General features: G+C 34.8%; 1 protein-coding gene across 10 annotated transcripts in view; it reads left to right on the top strand.

Moving 5' to 3' along the window:
* Positions 1-20824, top strand: part of VPS13B (vacuolar protein sorting 13 homolog B) — an 808377-nt gene that overhangs the window by 312875 nt on the left and 474678 nt on the right. For 9 of the 10 annotated variants that reach the window (XR_014326885.1, XM_082859134.1, XM_082859132.1 and 6 more), the window contains 2 exons: positions 3897-4006; positions 10043-10190. Coding sequence is in view for 9 of the 10 variants with exons in the window: in XM_082859134.1 (XP_082715260.1) it covers positions 3897-4006; positions 10043-10190 (258 nt within the window). In the remaining variant the exon portion in view is untranslated. The remainder of the gene's footprint in view (positions 1-3896; positions 4007-10042; positions 10191-20824) is intronic. The other variant, XM_082859136.1, reaches the window with a different exon arrangement.

Consider the following 20824-nt stretch of genomic DNA (forward strand, 5'->3'; position numbering starts at 1 on the left):
TTAATTTTCTCTTCAGCTATGTCTAATCTGCTATTTAACCTGTCCAATGAGTTTTTTACTTCAAAAACTAAATCTATCATTTCTGTAATTTCCATTTTTATTTAAAATGTGTCCTTTGCTATTACTTTCTCATTGTTTGTTCCCCTTCATGATTGCATGCTTTTGTATTTTAAACGTTTTCTACATAGCTGTTTTTTTAAAAAATATTTATTTGGTTGCATTGGGTCTTAGTTGCGGCAGGTGGGCTCCTTAGTTGCGGCTTGCCAGCTCCTTAGTTGTGGCTCGCCAGCTCTTTAGTTGTGGAGTGCGAACTCTTAGTTGTGACATGCGTGTGGGATCTAGTTTCTGGACCAGGGATTGAACCCAGGCCCCCTGCCTTGGGAGCGTGGAGTCTTAACCACTGCGCCACCAGCGAAGTCCCCATAGCTGTTTTTCTGTATTCAAATATCTTCAGTGCTTGAAAGTCTAAACTTGTTTGTTCTTTTTTCTGGCTCTTGCTCACTTGCCTTCTGCAGTGCTTGCTGATTTTTTTTGTTATGGAACTCATTCACAGATCTTAATTTGTGGCTGTTATGTTACAATGAATTGGAGACATCTCTCAAAGAGAAAAATTTATTCTGCATTTTGCTAGTGGCTATAAGGATATTCCTCAGCAAGAAAATCTAAAGCTCATCTACCTCTCTTTTCTGTTGTCCCCATTTTGAGAATCCCAGTTATATTCTCCCTCATGTCACCTGCACCTGCGCCTGTTTTTTAATGTTCCCTTTTCAAACGTCTTTTTGGTAATTGTTTTGGTGTTTACGTCCATGTTTTTAAATAACTTGGCTTCTCTTGCTCTTTTTTTTTTTTTTTTTTTTTTTTTTTTTGCATACACGGGCCTCTCACTGTTGTGGCCTCTCCCGTTGCGGAGCACAGGCTCTGGAAGCGCAGGCTCAGCGGCCATGGCTCACAGGCCCAGCCACTCCGTGGCATGTGGGATCTTCCCAGACCAGGGCATGAACCCATGTTCCCTGCATCGGCAGGCGGACTCTCAACCACTGCACCACCAGGGAAGCCCTCTTGCTCTTTCTTGATTGTTCATTTTACAGCGTTATTCATTGCTATCTTACTGTGGAAAATGATAATTGGCGAACTTTTACCCTCTTCAGCGCCCATCACACATTCCTCTTATGTACCTATACCCCCAGTAATCAAATGTATGATATTGTTGTATTATACATTTGATTAATCAATGAATTCATTTTTTTCAGAATTTTCATAGTTCTGTCTGTAGATATTATTCATGGTATGGTCATGTTTATCCTATGGTTAGTTATCCTTTTCTTTATAACATTTGTTTTTCCTGTATTTATTAATTGTTTGTTGTTTCTAAGTTTTCCATATACTTGTCACTAATTCACTATTGTCATCCTGGGTCACTTTTTTCCTGTGTTGGATCCTTTGTCTTCTGGATCCCAAAGTTTTTTTCTTGTGGTAATTCCTTCTTTTGATGAAATACATTCTTTATTGTTAACCACGTATTATTTTGGTGTCTTTAATATTTATGTGATATTAATTATAAAATATTGTGGGCTCATGTGACAGCAAGCAGTTCATAGTAATTTAAATCTAAATGTAATTTTATTTCTGTATATGGATTTTAGAAAAGTCTTTTAACTTTTATGATTGAATTATGTATTCTTGAATTTAAATGAATTTTTGAACTCTATTTAAATGTGTTCAACACATTTCTTTAAAATAAAAAGGATTTGATTAATAGTCTTTCATATTTCAGGCCAAATTCTGTTTCTCACCTAGTAACATATTTTGATGGAATGAGTTGTTTAAAACAAGAACACTATTCAAATTAGCTCTTGCTATATATACTCATATATCTAGATACTATATTTTTGTTAGTTTGTGGACTTGATAGTCTCTGGCATAGTAGAGCTGTTAGAATTATTTGAAAATTGGATATAATTTTGGGAGTCTTATTTTATTTTCCTTAATATAATATAGCATGTTAAGCCTTTATTCTGTATATTAGTGGTATTTGAGAAATAGGAGAATTTAGGTTCTTATGAGGAATCTGCATTCTGTTACAGGAAAAAATATATATTAAATTGTATTTTCCAATTGACTTCAGTTATGATCCCCCCGTTTTGCAGTCATCTTGTATTTAGCTTCTCCCCATCATTCCTTTCTGATATGTGTATTTGAGTGAATCATTGCTCACTAGCACATGCTTTGTTACATGGAAGGAGGGATTGCTTATGTTGTCTCAGCATGTTGCCTAGGAATCTATACCGATTTGGGGTTCCTGGGAGAAGTAGCAATGTAAAGTAGAACAGGAGTACACATGGCAAATTTCATATGAAAATTCTGTGCAAAGCTTTGAAAAAGGAGGAAATTTCTCTTTTGCTTGCTTTGTCTCCTCCATCCTTGTATCTCAGTCTCTTTGTGGTTCACTTTTCATAGGACTTGGTATTAATGCTAATTGTACTAGCTGTTTTAATTATCTGCAATATTATAGAACAAATGGGCTTTTTTCAACTAACCTGAGAATCTGTCTACCATTTATTGTGATTCTTTTTTCAGCTTCTACTACGTGGAAGGTACTTTTTCAGATGCTGGAGATACAGTTGAGAGCAAAGCTGACTAATACCCCTTCCTTCATATTCTGTACATCCTAGTGGAGCTAATACTATTTTTATCAAAAAATATATGTAGAAATGAAAAATCTTATTTACAGATATACATGACCTGCCCCACATAAATTAAGAATGGGATATCCTGCTTTAGTTAAGTTTATGTGAGCTACTTTTTATTAGAGAGGGACAAAAATGTTTTAGTTAGTAGGATGGAATTGCAACTTGTTACACTTTAGTCTTTGTGTTTCATGTCAGAATGTTAGCCTGCATTTCATCTAGGCAGCTCTCTCTCTTTGCTTCTGAACATTTAAAGCTGTAATTTACAGTGATTTATTAAGTGGTTATAATAATGCTTCCTTTAATATCATGAGTTAGTTCTGTAATATAACCAAAAAAGGGAGATAATATTCCCTTCTCATGGCCAATATAGAAATTGCTGTTTGCCTAAAAGATAAACTTTATTATTATTTTTAAAGGCAAATGCACATTTAATGAGATATAATTCACATTCTATAAAGTACATTATTTTAAAGTGCATAATTTAGTGGTTTTTAGTATATTTGTAAGGTTGTACAGCAATCACCATTTTCTAATTACAGAACATTTTCATCACTCCCAAAAGAACCATATATCTACTAGCAGTTATTTCCCATTCTTTCCTCCCCCCAGGCCCCAGCATCCACTGATCTACTTTTTTCTTCATGGTTTTGCCTGTTCTGGCTATTTCATGTAAGCGGAATCGTATAATACGTGGTTTTCTGTAACTGGCTTGTTTCACTTAGCATGTTTTCAAGGCTTATCCATGTTATAGCATGTATCAGTACTTCATTCCTTTTCATGGATAAATCGTTTTCCATTGTGTGATTCTGCTACATTTTGCTAATCCATTCAGCAATTCATCATGGACATTCATGTTTTCCCACTCTTCGGCTATTGTGAATAATGCTGCTATGAAAATTTGTGTACAAGTTTTTGCGTGGATATTTGATTACAGTTCTTTTGGTATATACCTAGGAATAGAATTGTTGGGTCATATTGTAACTGTATATTTTGCTTTCTGAGGAAATGCCAGACTGTTTTCCATATTATTTGCACTATTTTATGTTGCCACCAGCAATGTATGAAGGTTTGAATTCCTCCACATCCGTGGCAACACTTACTGTTGTTCATCTTTTTTATTATGGCTCTCCTACTTATTGGTGTAAAGTGACATCAAGCTTATTATTTTTAGGAGGAATGTAACAATTTAAAAATCTTGTTTTTTAGGTGCTGTACTTCTTTGTAATGTACAAGGACTAGCAGTTAATATTGACCCTATCTTATACACCTGGCTTATTTATCAACCTCAGAAGCGAACCAGTAAACATATGCAGCAGGTGAGAAAGTTTTATAATTCTCTAAATAATTTTTTTTCTTATTTGTTAGAGTTATATATTTCTTCTGTTGATTTTATTTATGGAGGTACCAGAATTCTTCTACCCCTTTCAAGCAATTCTACTCTTTAATTTCTGTACAAGAAATTACAGTTCAAAGTAGAGTTGCATTGATTGTTAAAGGGACTTGGTCTACAATTGCTTGTAAAGCAGATACTTTAGAGAGACTAGGTTAGGTAGTCCTATTTTACTGGCTTATTTTCCCTCATAGTCCCTACATGTTTGTTCTCAGAGTGTCCAATACATAATAATTGCTTAGAAAATGTTAGCTTTCATTTTCATTATCTCTACATTTCTTCTTCATCTGTAGGTTTATTCAACAAACATGCATTGAGTGTGCCTAACTCGGTATTGGGATGGTTGGTGCAAAAGAGTTGGGATATGTGTGTGTTTAAAGGGGTCTAAATTACAAAGCAAAAGGAGCTAATTATAGTCCCCTGAATACTTACGTGTAATTCTCTATGTGTAATTCTGACAGATGGGTTTTATTATTCGTATTTTAAAGATGAAGAAACATGCTTATTGAGATTAACTTACCTATTTTCACACATCTAGTATATCTCAGAACTAAGAATTTTTTTTTTTACATCTTTTTTTTATTTTTATTTTTTTTGCTGTACACGGGCTTCTCACTGTTGTGGCCTCTCCCGCCGCGGAGCACAGGCTCCGGACGCACGGGCTCTGCGGCCATGGCTCACGGGCCTAGCCGCTCTGCGGCATGTGGGATCCTCCCGGACTGGGGCACGAACCCGCGTCCCCTGCATCGGCAGGCAGACCCTCAACCACTGCGCCACCAGGGAAGCCCTTTTTTACATCTCTATTGGCGTATAATTGCTTTACAATGGTGTGTTAGTTTCTGCTTTATAACAAAGTGAATCAGTTATACATATACATATGTTCCCATATCTCTTCCCTCTAGAACTAAGAATTTTTGAGGCCAAATTTATGTGATATTGAATTGCATTTTCCCATTGACTTAATTGTAATTTTGTAACATTCTACTTGGAATAGCTTTGTATTTTTTTTCTGAGGTAACTTAAAGCTAATTTATAGGAGAAAAGTGTATAATTTTATATTTACATAAGAATATAAAAATTAACTAAAAAAGTGCAACCCGTGTCTCAAGGAGCATCTTTTTAAAAGTTTTTCTTCATTTTGTCCTAATTTCATTTGAAAATTCTGCCATCCCTTCTCCATTTCATGCTTCCTTTTATCAAATACATACAGAATACAGTGCAGTATTCTAGGTACTGGGGCTATAGAAACAGAAATCGTGGTTGAGAATATCCCTTCCTCTAGAGGTATTTAGTGTATTTGAGAATGTGAAGGAATGTAGTAGTAATGCCATTCTTGGTACCTCCCTTGGTATCCATAGGGGATTGGTTCCAGCCCTCCCTCCCCTGTGGATACCAAAATCCACAATGCTTAGGTCCCTTGGTGTAGTACAGTTGGCTCTCTGTATCCTCGGGTTCCAGATGAACAGAGGGCTGACTGTAATTGCTATGTTAGATGTATTTACAGGAGTATATGAAAACATAAAAGGAAACATTCTCATGATCAGGTGAGGATGGGTGTTAGAAGGAGGAATTGACAATTGAGCTGAGTGTCATAAAAGTAAGCCAGACAAGGAAGTTTGTTCTAGACTAAACTGTGAGCAGAGGCAAAGACGATGGAGTAACTTGGCAAGAAAGGGACCTTCAGTGTTTCCAGGCTAGAGCCAAGTGTTCTTATAGACACTGGTAGAAATTGAAAACCAATTCATAAAAGATTTTATTTGTAATGGTAAGTGTTTGAGACTTTATCCCAAAGGGTACAGAGGAAGTATAGGAAACTAATATAAATAGACTTGGATTTTAGAAAGTTTAACAAAATATGGAGTATGAGTAATGGAGAAGTTAAGACTAATGGCAGGGACAATTTGAGAAAAATTTAATTGTAAATTTTTTTTCTTACTGAGATATGATCGACATATAACAGTATATTAATTTCAGGTAGCAACATAACAATCCAATATTTGTATATATTGCAGAATCACCACTATAAGTCTAGTTAACATCCATCACCACACATAGTTAAATAATTTTTTCCCTTGTGACGAGAAAATATTTACTCTCCTAGTAACTTGCAGATATACAATACATATTATTAACAATAGTCATCATATCGTACACTACGTTTTATGACTGGAAGTTAGTACTTTGCCTTTACCCATTACACACACCCCTCCCCCAATCCCCCTGTCTCTGGCAAACACCCTCTCTTCTCTGTATGTAGAATTTGATGTTTTGGGTTTTGTTTTGTTTAGATTCCACATATAAATGTGGTATTTGTCTTTCTTTGTCTGACTCAGCAGAATGGCCTCAAGGTCCATCCATGTTGTCACAAATAGCAAGATTTTCTTATTTTTTAGGGCTGAATAATATTTCATTGTATTATAAATTTTTCATTGGTTATTTTATAAGTGATGCAGTTATCTCCAGTACACCATAGATATCCCTGAATGTCAGGTAGCGTTCTAGTAGCTTAAGTAAATTATACATTTGTTTGATTGATACAAGTACCTTCAAAGATTTTGATTTTTTATTTTATTTTTATTATATTGTTTCATAAGTATTTTTAAGTTAAATATAAATATTTCTCTAAGTTCAAAACTAGTAGTTTCATTTAAAAGATAAACAAATAAATGCCCATAATCCTAATCATTCAGTTACAAATAATATTGGGATAAATATCTTCATATTTGCATTTTTCTTTAATTATTAACTTAGGATATATTTTTAGAAGTGTAACTAGTAACTTTAGGCATGTGGTTTAGCATATTTTAAGGCCTTTGTAATATTGCCAGTTTGCTTCCAGAATTGGTGTACAGTTTATATTTTCGTCAGCACTTTATAGTATTACTATTTTGCCACAGTTCAGCATATCTCAAAAATATGCTTTAAAAATGCCTTTAATCTACTATTTCGGTTCTACATTTTCTCCAACATGGAAAATTGAGAGTATAGTTGAACCCTATGACCTTATTGCCCAGTTTCAACACCTATCAACCCATAACTAATCATCTTCACTTTTAAAATCTGTTGTGTGAAAAAAGGCTAGTATTCAGTAGTGGTGAAAATGTAGAAAATGGATGGACTCGTATATTACTGTTGTGAGTGAAAATTAATAAATTTGTCAGTGTCTAATAAAATTACACATGACCGTAGCCTGTGACCCCAAAATTCCCCTTTTTGATAGAGCTGTGTTCTTACAGTGACATTCATATGAGCCTAAGGAGTCATGTATAAGCCTGTCCTTGCAGAATTCTTTGCAATGGTGTAAAATTGGAGACAACCTAAATGACTGTCTCTAACGAAGCAGATAAATGAAGCATGGCACGTTAACATGATGTATTATTTTTTTGTTAAAAATTATTCAATAGGTTTTAGTATGGAAGTCTCAAAATTCTATTTAATGCAAAAATCAATTTCCCAAGGACATATGCAATATGAGAGTACTTATATTTTTCCCAAACCACCCTGCGTATATTACATATTATATATTATCTATTATATATCACATATTATATATAGTATACATTATATATAAACTATATATATGGCATATGTGTAAGTAAATATGGGTGTAAAAAATTAAAGGATTGTATCAATATAATAGTGATTGACTCTGGGAGGAATGGGCAGTTAGCAATCAGAGGGGATTTTAGCTTTATCTGTAATATTTTACTTTTCTCCTTAAAAAAAGCAAATATGATAAATTGTTAATTGCCAGTAATTATTGGTTATAATGAAAATATGGATGTTCTTTTATTCTTCATAATTTCCTATATTTTTACATTTATTAAATTAATAAAGGAAAATTTTATAGGAAGAGGGACAAAAGTCTTTTTAGGTATTTGGGGACCACGGGATATTGATGGGGCAACAATAGGACAGATATGGGACTAGGGTACAATGGAAATTTGGGGGAATATCCCGTACCAGAAGGCAGAAGAATGTAAGCAGAGCAACAGGCGGTTGCTAAAAATAAATGCTCCTTCTTTTGATATTTTTGACTGGGGTATTCATATTTCCAAAAACGCACCAGGGAAGCCCTAGAAAGGGTTTTTATTTGGCCTTTTACTGTATTTTTACCCATGTGAAAATGCACCCAGAGTCTCAACCACCAAAAGAAAGATTTTTTTGTTTGTTTGTTGTTGGGTATTTCCAATATCATAGCTTCCATCAATCGCATCTTTCACCTATTGTGCGTGAATTAAATATCACACTATACAGCACGGAATTTTTCTGTAATCACATATTATATATTAATTTTGGTTCTAAACTTGGTCCTAACTTCTTTGAGTGCTTCATCAATTCCAGGTTTGTAAATGATGTCCAGGAAATTCAAGGGATTATGGAATCACTAAGCGTTAGAGCACAAAGGGATTTTCTAGTAGACATCTCCACCCCCTTGTTTTATAGATGAGCAAGTTTAAATTAGACTCAGCGTTTCTTATCTAGCTCTTAAATATTATTTCCTATTTAGATTTGTAAAAATATTATCAGTTTGACTAAATACTTAACATGAAAGCAGATATTCTTCATTGTGGTGTTTCCCACAATATAGTTAATCTTTCATTTTCTCATTATCAGTTTTCTTGTCCTTTTACTCACCCTAGGGAACAACTTGTAAAATAATTTGGCTTTTTTTCCATTATATTATATGGTTATATAATGTACCTATGTTCTCATTGAAATAGTTATTCATAATTTAAATAATATTAAATAGTTACCATAAGTTGGGTGAAACTTAAAGTTGGATCTATAAAAGTGTAGATGTTGTAGTGTTGAGGGTAACATTAGACCACACTCCAGCCTAACCAACCCCCTTCAGATTCACCATCTGATGCAGCTGTATCACAGTTATCATCTGTTGTTTCCCAAGCTGCAATTTCCTCCTCAATTTGTGGCTAAAACCCAACATTTGATGATTGTTTTCCACTCAGTTCAACATTGATCTTTGATCCTGAAGAAAACTTAAAAATAACTTTTTTTTTTTTGGCCAAAAATCTGACAAGATTGTATTGGGCGTCATCAGCAGTAACATCAGATTTTATTTCAGTGAATAAAGATGAAACAGCTGCTTTATTGTCCAGCTCAGCACTCATGCATTCAATATAGGATCGTAATGTTTTCCAGCTTTCTCTAACTATAGATATTTTTCTGTGCTTTCTAAATATGCTGTGGATATCACTTTGTCAGATGCAATATAGAGATTTTCAGCAATTCTCAAAAAAAATTGGATTGTCCATATTAACATGTACCTGATCAGTTTATAGAAGTACTTCCCTAAAATATCATTTTATAAGGATAACTTCATTTACTAGTGATCATAATTTTCAAAGTTAATTTTAGTTTTGATTTGCCTCTAACATGTTACCTTTATACTTCTTACTAAAATTTATGTTAAATTTTAATTAATTCCAAGCTCTCTTGGTTTTTGCACAGAATTCTAATTTAAAATTGAAATTGTTAAATGTTCCTGTGTGAGTGTGTGTGAGAAACAGTGACCAAGAGGGAGGGCAAGAGAGATTGATTGATTCATTGATTTAAAATAATAAAGCCCCATGTATAGCATGGGGTATGTAGTCAATTATAATATCTTTGTGTGGTGACAGATGATAACTAGACATATCATGGTGATCATTTTGTAATGTACAGAAATATCAAATCACTGTGTCATGCACTTGGAACTCACATAAAGATGTACCTCAATTATACCTCAATTGAAAACAAAATATGTAGACACTGGGGGGAAATTTATCAAAATGCTAATGATGGTTATCTCTGGGTGGATGGGGATTATGGGTGATTATTAATTAAAAATGAATAAAGCCTCAACCACAACATGCAATGGACTTTCTTCAATGATGCTGTGTTTAACCTTCTCTGCTTAAGAAATAGTAAATAATTCAGTTTTTCATTTGACTGTCTCCAGCAGCCTGTGATAGCTGTTCCTCTTGTTATGCCAATTAGCAGAAGGAAGGAGGATGAGGTGTCTGTTGGAAGTGCACCCTTGGCAAAGCAACAATCATATCAGGCCTCTGAATATGCCAGCAGCCCTATAAAAACAAAAACAATAACAGGTATGTGTCAAGAATTCTAAAGGGTCTGTGATTTCACCCTACCTCTAAGCTAAGAAGTTATCCAGGCCATAATTTCATGAATGCTGCCTAGAGATACAAGAATCCTGGAATGGAGACAAAGGACTTTATTATCTATAGCATTAGCAGTTACCGAAGTATTAGCATTTTTTTGTGTCCCTGCCCTAAGCCTAATTCCTACAGGATGGCACGAAGAGGGCCAAGTGATACCTGTATACAGTGGATTATATTACAGGAGAGGAACCTGAACTTTATAATGGGTAGAAATTATGCCTGCCATTTTCTCTAGTGGGAGGCCCTATATGTACCTTACAAGACTGTAAGCAAACCTGCTCTTTGTTCAGAAGGAGGACAATATCTTTGTCTTCTGAGGCTGTACACTGTACAGATATCCGTGAAAATGGCATTGGAAACAAAGGCACTGACTGCCTCTACTTGTAAGACAGGCAAAAACACAAGAGACCCATGGAAAATCATCTCCCAATAATATCATTATGTTCCTTCTTAAAGTGAATTCTTGCAATCCACCCTACATCTCAGTCTTCTTTCCTTCCCCCTTCTATTTGTTAGCTAGATCACCTATGCAAATATAAAACATATTCTTCCATAAAACAATTTCTTTTATTTCCTTTTGTATAATTAAAAACCCACTTTTTTATTGTTTTATTTATTAAAAAAAATTTTTTAACATCTTTATTGGAGTATAATTGCTTTACAATGGTGTGTTAGTTTCTGCTTTATAACAAAGTGAATCAGTTATACATATACATATGTCCCCATATCTCTTCCCTCTTTTGTCTCCCTCCCTCCCGCCCTCCCTATCCCACCCCTCTAGGTGGTCACAAAGCACCTAGCTGATCTCCCTGTACTATGCGGCCGCTTCCCATTAGCTATTTTACGTTTGGTAGTGTATATATGTCCATGCCACTCTCTCACATTGTCACAGCTCACCCTTCTCCCTCCCCATATTCTTAAGTCCATTCTCTAGTAGGTCTGTGTCTTTATTCCTGTCTTGCCCTTAGGTTCTTCATGACCATTTTTTTTTCTTAGATTCCATACATATGTGTTAGCGTATGGTATTTGTTTTTCTCTTTCTGACTTACTTCACTCTGTATGACAGACTCTAGATCCATCCACCTCACTACAAATAACTCAATTTTGTTTCCTTTTATGACTAATATTCCATTGTATATATGTGCCACATCTTCTTTATCCATTTATCTGTTGATGGACTAAGATCAGGAACAAGACAAGGTTGCCCACTCTCACCACTATTATTCAACATAGTTTTGGAAGTTTTAGCCACAGCAGTCAGAGAAGAAAAAGAAATAAAAGGAATCCAAATCGGAAAAGAAGAAGTTATGATTTCATTTTAAGTAGTGTTTTAAATTTCTAATGTTTTCCCTTAGATATTCAGATTTATTCCATATAACTCATATATCCCCAACCATATTAAAAAAGGTTTTATATTTTCAGTAACTCGAAAACACTTACTGAATATCTATAATGGGCAAGACTCTGTTGTAAGTAATTTTGAGGGTAGGAATATTAATAAGACATGATCCCTGCCCTTAAGGAATTTAAAATATGATCATATACCCAAGGAAGTTCAAGCTAACATTTGTGGTTTAGAAGAAAAGTTAGTTTCCTTACCATATTTATAAACAACAGCAGTAAAAATGCTAACATACATTTTTGTGGAGTTTTATACATAACTATTATTCTGTGTTCTATTACTTTTCTTAAAATAGGATGTTATGTTTATTTTGTGGAATCATTAGACTTCCACCTGTCAGTATCCACAAGCCTTTCGATATGTTGAGATTTTCTTTACCAATTGATAAAAATGCTTTTGCTTATTTTTTGTATTATAGGAGGATGATCTGTAACTTGTATTGATTTTTTAATATAAAATTAGATATTTCCTTTCAATACCATGCTAAGTTTCAGACTTTAGATCTCTTGAACTGGTAGGTTACATAATGGTTTATAAATATTACCTCTTAATAAGATAAAATAAATGTCCACTAAGTATCAATTGATAAAAATAAGTTTAATTTTATATGCATATTAACCACATATTCTGACCTCCTGCTTTACTATTTAGTCCAGTTTTTTAAATCACACTTGATAATTGATGTAAAGTAATTGTTAAGGATGACTAAAGATGACAGAAAATACTTATCATTTAAATGAAATTACATGACAGAACTATGTAGAAAATATCATAGATTTTAGAATGCACTTGCTATGCATGGAGAAGTTTCATAGATAAATTCACATCTCGTATCGGTTACCTATCAATTCATGAATATCGGTTAATATCTGAGATTTATTTTGCTTTCATATACTTTCCCACTTAATTATAAGCAATTAATATTTTATTTTGAATAAATTAAGAAAAACCCCAAACATAATTTCTCATCAGTAATTATTACTTTATAATGTAAAAACATAAACACATTATTCTTTTTTAAAAATTTTATTTATTTAGTCTTTAAATTTTATTGGAGTATAGTTGATTTAAAATGTTATATTATTTTCAGGTGTACAGCATAGTGATTCAGTTATACATATACATATATTCATTCTTTTTTAGATTCTTTTCCCATATAGGTTATTACAGAATGTTGAGTACAGTTCCCTGTCCTAATACAGTAGGTCCTTGTTGGTGTGTGTGTGTGTGTGTGTGTGTGTGTGTGTGTTAATCCCAAGCTCCTAATTTATCCCTCTCCCCCACATTTCCCCTTTGGTAATCATAAGTTTGTTTTTGAAATCTGTGAGTCTGTTTCTGTTTTGTAAATAAGTTCATTTATATCATTTTTCAAAATTAGATTCCACATATGAGTGATATCATATGATATTTGTCTTTGTCTGTCTGACTTATTTCACTCAGTATGATAATCTCCAGGTCCATCCATGTTGCTGCAAATGGCATTATTTTGTTCTTTTTTATGGCTAATATTCCATTTTAAATATGTACCACATCTTTATCCATTCCTTTATTGATGGACATTTAGGTTGTTTTCATGTCTTGTCTATTGTAAATAGTGCTGCAATGAACATTGGGGTGCATGTATCTTTCCGAATTATGGTTTTCTCTGGATACATGCCCAGGAGTGGGATTGCTGGATCATATGGTATCACCTCACACTGGTCAGAATGGCCACCATGAAAAAGTCTACAAACAATAAATGCTGGAGAGGGTGTGGAGATAGGCGAACCCTGCTACACTGTTGGTGGGAATGTAAATTGGTACAGCCACTATGGAGAACAGTATGGAGGTTCCTTAAAAAACTAAAAATAGAAGTAACATAGGATCCAGCAAATAACACATTATTCTTTATTTCAAATTACAAATGTGAACTGTGGTTCTTTGCATTTGAGTTGTGGATATTTGCTTTTTCTGTCTTTAGTGTTTCCCCATCTCTAGAACCCTTAGGTTATATATCCTGTAGGTATTTTCCTTATAGGTGAGGATGTCTGTGTATCACCAGATATTTACTCAAGCAAGCATAACAATGAACAGTTATCAAATTGATGCCTGTGCTTGCTTGTTTTTGGACTGTGGGCATTTGTAGAAAGTAAAAATCCCTGGGTATAACATTTCTACTTTCTGACCAATGTATCTTTGCCCCTTGGATGCCACCATTTTCACTTCTTTGGAAAGCTTGTTGGTATTGTTCTCTCTTTTCTTGAGAATGCTCTGTACTAATCATTTTCTTTATTTAGAATTATGTTTCAAAATTTTCTGTTTTATATTTAATTAGAGTATACAGTTCCTGTTTTGGTTTTAATTTAAAAATGCTTTATGAGTCCTTTGAATTTGTATCTATTTCTAAATGTGGTTATCACTATTTTAATTATTACTTACATTGTATCATAAGCTATAATGAATTTGGTAAGGTATTCATAGCCTTTTACAAACCTTTTTTCTTGTTTTTGTTTTACTTTTACCATCTTAACCTTTTTAAGTGTATAGTTCAGTTGTGTTAAGTATACAGATGGTCCCCAACTCATCATGGTTTGACTTACAGATTTTCGACTTTATGATGGTGTGAAAGCAATATGCATTCAGTAGAAACCATACTTCGAATGTGAATTTTGATCTTTTCCCAGGCTAGCGATATGAGGTGGGATTCTCTGGTGATGCTGGGCAGGGGCAGTGAGCCACAGCTTTCAGTCAACCATGCAACCATGAGGGTAAACAACCAAAACACTCACAACCATACAACCAGTTTTTTTTTTTTACTCTCAGTACAGTATTCAGTAAGTTACATGAGTTATTCAATTATATAGTATAAAATAGGCTTTGTGTTTGATAATTTTGCCCACCTGTAGGCTAATGTAAGTGTTCTGAGCACATTTAAGGTAGGCTAGGCTAAGCTCTGAAGTTCAGTAGGTTAGGTGTATTAAATGCATTTTCAACTTAAGATATTTTCACTTTATGATGGGTTTATCAGGACATAACCCATTGTACGTTGAGGAGGATGTGTATTCACATTGTTGTGAAATGCACGTTTTAATTTTTTAACTGAATTTTACAAGTGGAGAAATGTGTTAATTTATGCTTGAATTCTTATTAAAATAATTTTTAATTTTTACATTCTCAACCTAAGGTCCAAAGTTGGTCTTAAGTTCATCCCCAAGTTATATAGTAGTATTGGCACATGAAGACTGAGGCTTGGTGATATTGCACTGGGATTGATTTTGCTTTTTAATTATTCATCAAGAAGCAGACATTCTCTTCCAATCTCAATTAACCAATCTTAAGTAGCTGGCTGCAGGGGGAACATGTGCTTGATGGCTGGAAATGTGTTGACAGCAGAACAGCACTGTTTCAGTGATATAGGCACGTAGGGCAGGCCAAGCCAGAATAAAAGCATGTTTCACATGAAGATAATGTATTATCACAAAATTCTAAATGATCTTCTAGAGAATCTGTATATCCTTCAAAACAAGGAAACCACTAAAAACTATGACATCTGTTTACCCTATGTTTTGGAAATGTTATGAACATTAAATTGGAACTCTTGATGAAAATGTCTGTAATGGAGATGAAAACTTTAAAAAGCAGGATCCTTCATAAATGATAGCTCTTTAAAAAATACTAGCCATTTTTATCTTACATGTTTACATATTACCTCTTAAGTCTAAAGCACTGTAAGTACATAGTTAACATAATAGAAGGCCTTTTAATTTGACTCCTTAAATAATACCAAGATAATAGCAAATGAAGACCTGATAATTGATGTAAATTTTAGTAGATAATGCCACAAATTAAACATATAAAACTTTAGCTTCTGACTGTGATGGAGGAACAGGGACTAGATTTATATTCCTGTTGTAAATAACTAATAAACTGGTCAAAATATATGGGAGAACAAAAAAAGTTTCTAGACATCGGACAGTAGGCAGTGCAGTACTGTGATCCCTCGTTAAAGGGAAGCAAATGAGTTGAGCCCTAGGATTATCCTGGCTTTTTGGCTGAAGGCACATTCCAGACCACAGAGCAGGGTGGGATGTATCAAGCTGAACTCAGCTGTCTTGCTGAATTGAGGTTTAGGGAAACAAAGCGATTGAAGTATAAGGAAGCAGAGATGACTGAAAATTATGGGACAGAGTTTCAGAGAGAGAAAGCTATGCAGCAAATGAGCTTCAGAGATCAGTGATAGATTTCTCCTTGAGTATTTGCTGAATAGGATGAGACTCCACAAAGTTGGGCAAAGGATGACCAAGGATCTATGGTCTGAATGATTCCCAGAGCTCACACATGGCTAAAAGGCATTCAGGTTCCCACTGTGCTTAGTTCACAATTCCAGCTGACCATTCGGGTCACTCAGTGAAGACCCCAAAAAGATGACACCTCAGTATTGGAGCTAAACTTTCCATAGAGTAAAGCCTACCTAGACTCACCTTAAACACACTTTAAAAAAGCCTCTGAAGAAACCAAAACAGTGCGTGAGTTTACTGCTGGCCAAATGAAGCTCAGTGCTATTAAGAGGAATACAACAAGATCCAGATACGTAACAACTTAGAAGTCACAGTGTCAAGCATCCAACCCAAAACTATTAGAGATGCAAAGAAGCAGGCAACTTTGACAAGGAGGAAAACTAGCAATAGAAATAAACTGAGAAATGACAGATGATAGCATTAGCAGGTATATTAAATACTTGTACATTAAAACAGGTACTATAACTGTTCAGATGTTTGAGGAAAGATGAATACAATTTGGAGAGAAATAGAAGATATAAAAAGGAACCGTGCCCAACTCTAGAGATGAAAAATATAATATCTGATATCAGAAACTCACTGGGTAGAATTTGCAGTAAAGTAGACATTGCAGAAGAAGAAATATATAATAAACTTGAAGACATAGCAATAGAAACTTGCCAAATTGGAGCACAAAAAGAATAAAGGGGAAAAATGTACAGAGCTTTAGTGAACTGTCGGATGATAATTAAGGTAGTCACAGTAGATCTCACTAAAAGTTCATATTTGACTAGATACTTGAAGCAGGTGAGGGAGTGAGGCATGTAGATATCTGTAGAAAACTCATGTGGGATTATATGTATCTCTAGGAAATTGGATACATATAATCCCACATACCCCTTCACTTAATAACTAAGGAGACTGAGTCTTTAAGAGGTCAACTTACCCAAGGTTAGAAAATATATATATATATATTTTTGCCATACGTGGGCCTTTCACTGTTGTGGCCTCTCCCGTTGCGGAGCAGCAGGCTCCGGACGCGCAGGCTCAGCGGCCGTGGCTCACGGGCGCAGCCGCTCCGCGGCATGTGGGATCCCCCCGGACCGGGGCACAAACCCGTGTCCCCTGCATCGGCAGGCGGACTCTCAACCACTGCGCTACCAGGGAAGCCCCAGTTAGAAAATATTTAATGGTACTTTTTAAAAATGTAATTTCTAGGTTATAGTAGTCATTTTGTGATTATTAGCTGCCTCTTTCATTCCTTAATGGCATAACCAGCCCTAAAATGAGGTCTATGTAAAAATTCCTCTCTAAAACCTAATATATAACCAGCCAACTTCAGAGTATCTTTTTCTTTTTTTTTTTTTTTGTCAAAGGAATTGTTCTAAATTTTCAGCCCAGTTCCATTGGACTAAGCTAGTTAAGAATTTTGTGTCAGAGCTACCAACGTGAATATACTGGGAAACAACTCACCTCTGTGATGAGCGTGGAGGCTCTGCCTAGCTTTAATCGGGTGTCACTTCAATGGTTCAGTTCCTGGCATAAACTCCAAAGGGAAACACTACTCCTGACATGTTTTTTCTTCCCTTATATGTCCTTAAATATATCCTGGAGTCATTCATGCTTCCAACAAAATTAAATTAAATATTTATTATGTTTCAGATATTTAAAGTTTTTGTCCAGCATATGGAAATTCTATTTTATTTAGTTCTCAAAGAGAATTAAATATGAAAAATCCTGAAATTTGAAAAGCACTTTGTTACTTTGTTTATGTTACAGATAGTGAAAGTTTTCAGACTTCCTTTTATTTTAAAGAATCTTTCTTTTGACAGTGAACTTGGGCTATTATGTAGAATATTTCTAATTATGTTTTTTTCCTGACCTGATTTCAAAATGTAGTATTTTTAAACTAAGCAATAATTTAACTGTAATTTTTAAGATTGTATTAAATTTGGCTGAAGGTATCAGAAAATCCTCAATAACAGTGATTTAAACAAGATTGAATTTTTTTGAAAATATGTGGAAATAATGTAATTTATCAAGGACTTGTATCCAAAATATATACGGGACTCTCAAAATTCATTAATTAGAAAACAGACAAGCCATTAAAAAATTTAACAAAATTTTTGAACAAGTACTACACCAGTAAAGTTATATGTATGGTAAATAAGCACAGAAAAAGATGCTCAACATCAGTAGTCACCAGGGAAATGCAAATCAAAACCACAATGAGCTACCACTACACACCCTCCAGAACAGACAAATTTAAGAAGACTGACCATACCCAACACTGGTGAGGAAATACAGCACCTAGAAGTGTCATATACAGCTGGTAGAACTGTAACATAACAAAGTCACTTAGAAAAACAGTTTGATAGTCTCTCAAAAAATTAAACATATATCTACTTATGATATCCTTTCAGTATTTACCTAAGAGAAATGAAAGCATGTGTCCATACAAAGACTTATACTTAAATGTTCATAGTGGCTTTTTTTTTAAAAAGAAAAAAACAAGATTGAATTTTATGTCTCTCATGTGAAAGCTTTGAGTAGGCATCCAGAGGTGTTAAGGTTCTCTAAGATCAGGTACTTTCTTATTCCCCATGGGTGGCCTGTGTTGCCACACTTGCCTTATGGTCCACATGGATGCTTCAGCCATTTATCATATCTACATTTCAATGAGTGGGAAATGAGTAAAGAGGATGCTTTTATTTCTTTAAATATTGTACAGAAGTTGCACCCCTCACTTTTGCTTCACTTCTCTTGGCCAGGAATTTATCACATGATCATATGTAGCTATGCAGGGGTCTCAGGATGGTAGTCTCTATTCTTTAAGGCTACACACCTGGCCAAAACGTGTGGCTTTTAACTAAGAAAAAAGGGGAGAATAGATATTAGAGGTTATTTAGCTGTCTTTGCCACAACAACTTAAAATAGAATGTTACAAGCTGAGTTTTAGAAGAGAAATAGGAAATAAACATTTTTCTTTTAGTGGAGATACCAGAAGACATAGCTGGTAAAAGTATTTTCATGTCTGAGGTGTGGTTTGGGTTTTTCTCAATGAGAGATAACAGGTTTGGGAGCTATCACCGTATGGATTGTAGTCAAAGCCACAGAGTGCATGATCTCTCAAGGAGACCATGCACAGCAAGATGAGAAGAAAGCCCAAAATTAAATTCTGAGCAACTCTTCATTAAAGAGTAAGGAGTAGGAGCCAATGGAGAAGATTGAGAAGCTTCATTCTGAGAAGTAGGCAACAAAGGAACGTATGATATATATACATATGACACAAATGAAAAGTTTCAAAAAGAGGGTGTCTAACTGCATGATATGCTGTAAAGTCATCAAGAAAAATGAGGCTGAAAAACTTTAGTTGGCCAAGGTCAGTTGGCCAGAGGAGCTTTGGTTGTTAGGGGATGAATGGGAGTTGAGCATGTAGGGATAGCCTCTGTATACCACGCTTTCAGGAAATTGGACCCTGGAGAAACTTGGGTATGTCAGTAGTTACAGTGAAGCAAACAGGAGAGAAGAAAAAATTAGAGCAACAGTAAAGTTTGGAATAATTTATATACTGAGATCACAGGTCAGGTAGAATGTAAGATCTTATAAACAGATAAAAGATTTAACAGATAATTGCCACTTCCTCTGAGAAAGAGGTAAGAAGATAAAGTATATACCATTATATGTCAGTTTAGTTCATTTTCTCTCCACAAACAAGTATTTATGCAGGATAAGTATTGTTATCTTTTCACTGTTACAGAGAATGTAAGAGATTAGGAAATGTATAATTTTTTCAAGTCAAGCTCCTTGTTTTTCACATACAAGGAATATGTTCCTTATACGAAAACAGGACATGACATTACACTTTACCTTCAGTTTTTTTTTTAATCAGTTTAATGTATTACTCCAAGTTTGAAATTTCTTCATCGTAAAAAAAAAATCATTCTATCCAAGGCAGTATAACTTGTAGGATGGTTTTAAGGAAGGAGATTTCCAAATTTTACTAGTAATATTTGCTCCTGAAGGCACTGATGTATTTTGGATTCTAACTTTTTAATAATTGTGGATTATAAGTAAAATGGGTCATACCAATATAGTTATCCATCTAAAAATGTTTAAGCAATCCTTAATTTGATTAAGCTTGAATGTTGAGCAGGTATGTTCCTAATTATAGTGTGGAAATAGTATTACTGTACAAGAAATACACTTTTGTGGATTTATGTATATTAGAAGTTTGCTCACTTTAATCATGTAGCTTAGCATAAAATTCCATTCCTTTGTGATTAATTAGATATTTAGTTTCATTGGAAAATATTAAAGCATGAGAGTACACACTAATGCATAATATGTAATTGATTTTATTCTCTCAGGAGTAAAATGGTTTAAAAAACATTTTCCCCTTATGGAATAGAGAAAGGTTTAAAATGCATTGAAGGGGACCTTCATGATGGCAGAGGAGTAAGACGTAGAGATAACCTTCCTCCCCACAACTACATCCGAAATACATCTACATGTAAAACAACTCCTAAGAACACGTACTGAACGCTGGCAGAAGATTTCAGACTTCCCCAAAAGCAAGAAACTCCTCACGTACCTGGGAAGGGCAAAAGAAAAAAAGAAAAAAGAAGAGACAAAAGAATAGGGATGGGACATGCACCTCAGAGGGAGCTGTGAAGGAGGAAAAGTTTCCACACACTAGGAGGCCCCTTCACTGGTGGAGATGGGGAGGTGGGAGGGAGGGAAGCTTTGGAGCATGGAGGACAGCTCAGCAACAGGGGTGCAGAGGGCAAAGCGGAGAGATTCCCGCACAGAGGATCAGAGCCAACCAGCACACACCAGCGCGAGAGGGTTGTCTGCTCACCTGCCGCGGCTCGGGCTTCGGCGGTTGGATCCCAGGGAGTGGA

The sequence above is a fragment of the Leucopleurus acutus genome, assembly GCF_964270905.1.
Source record: "Leucopleurus acutus genome assembly, chromosome: 17".
Taxonomy (NCBI): Eukaryota; Metazoa; Chordata; class Mammalia; order Artiodactyla; family Delphinidae; genus Leucopleurus; species Leucopleurus acutus.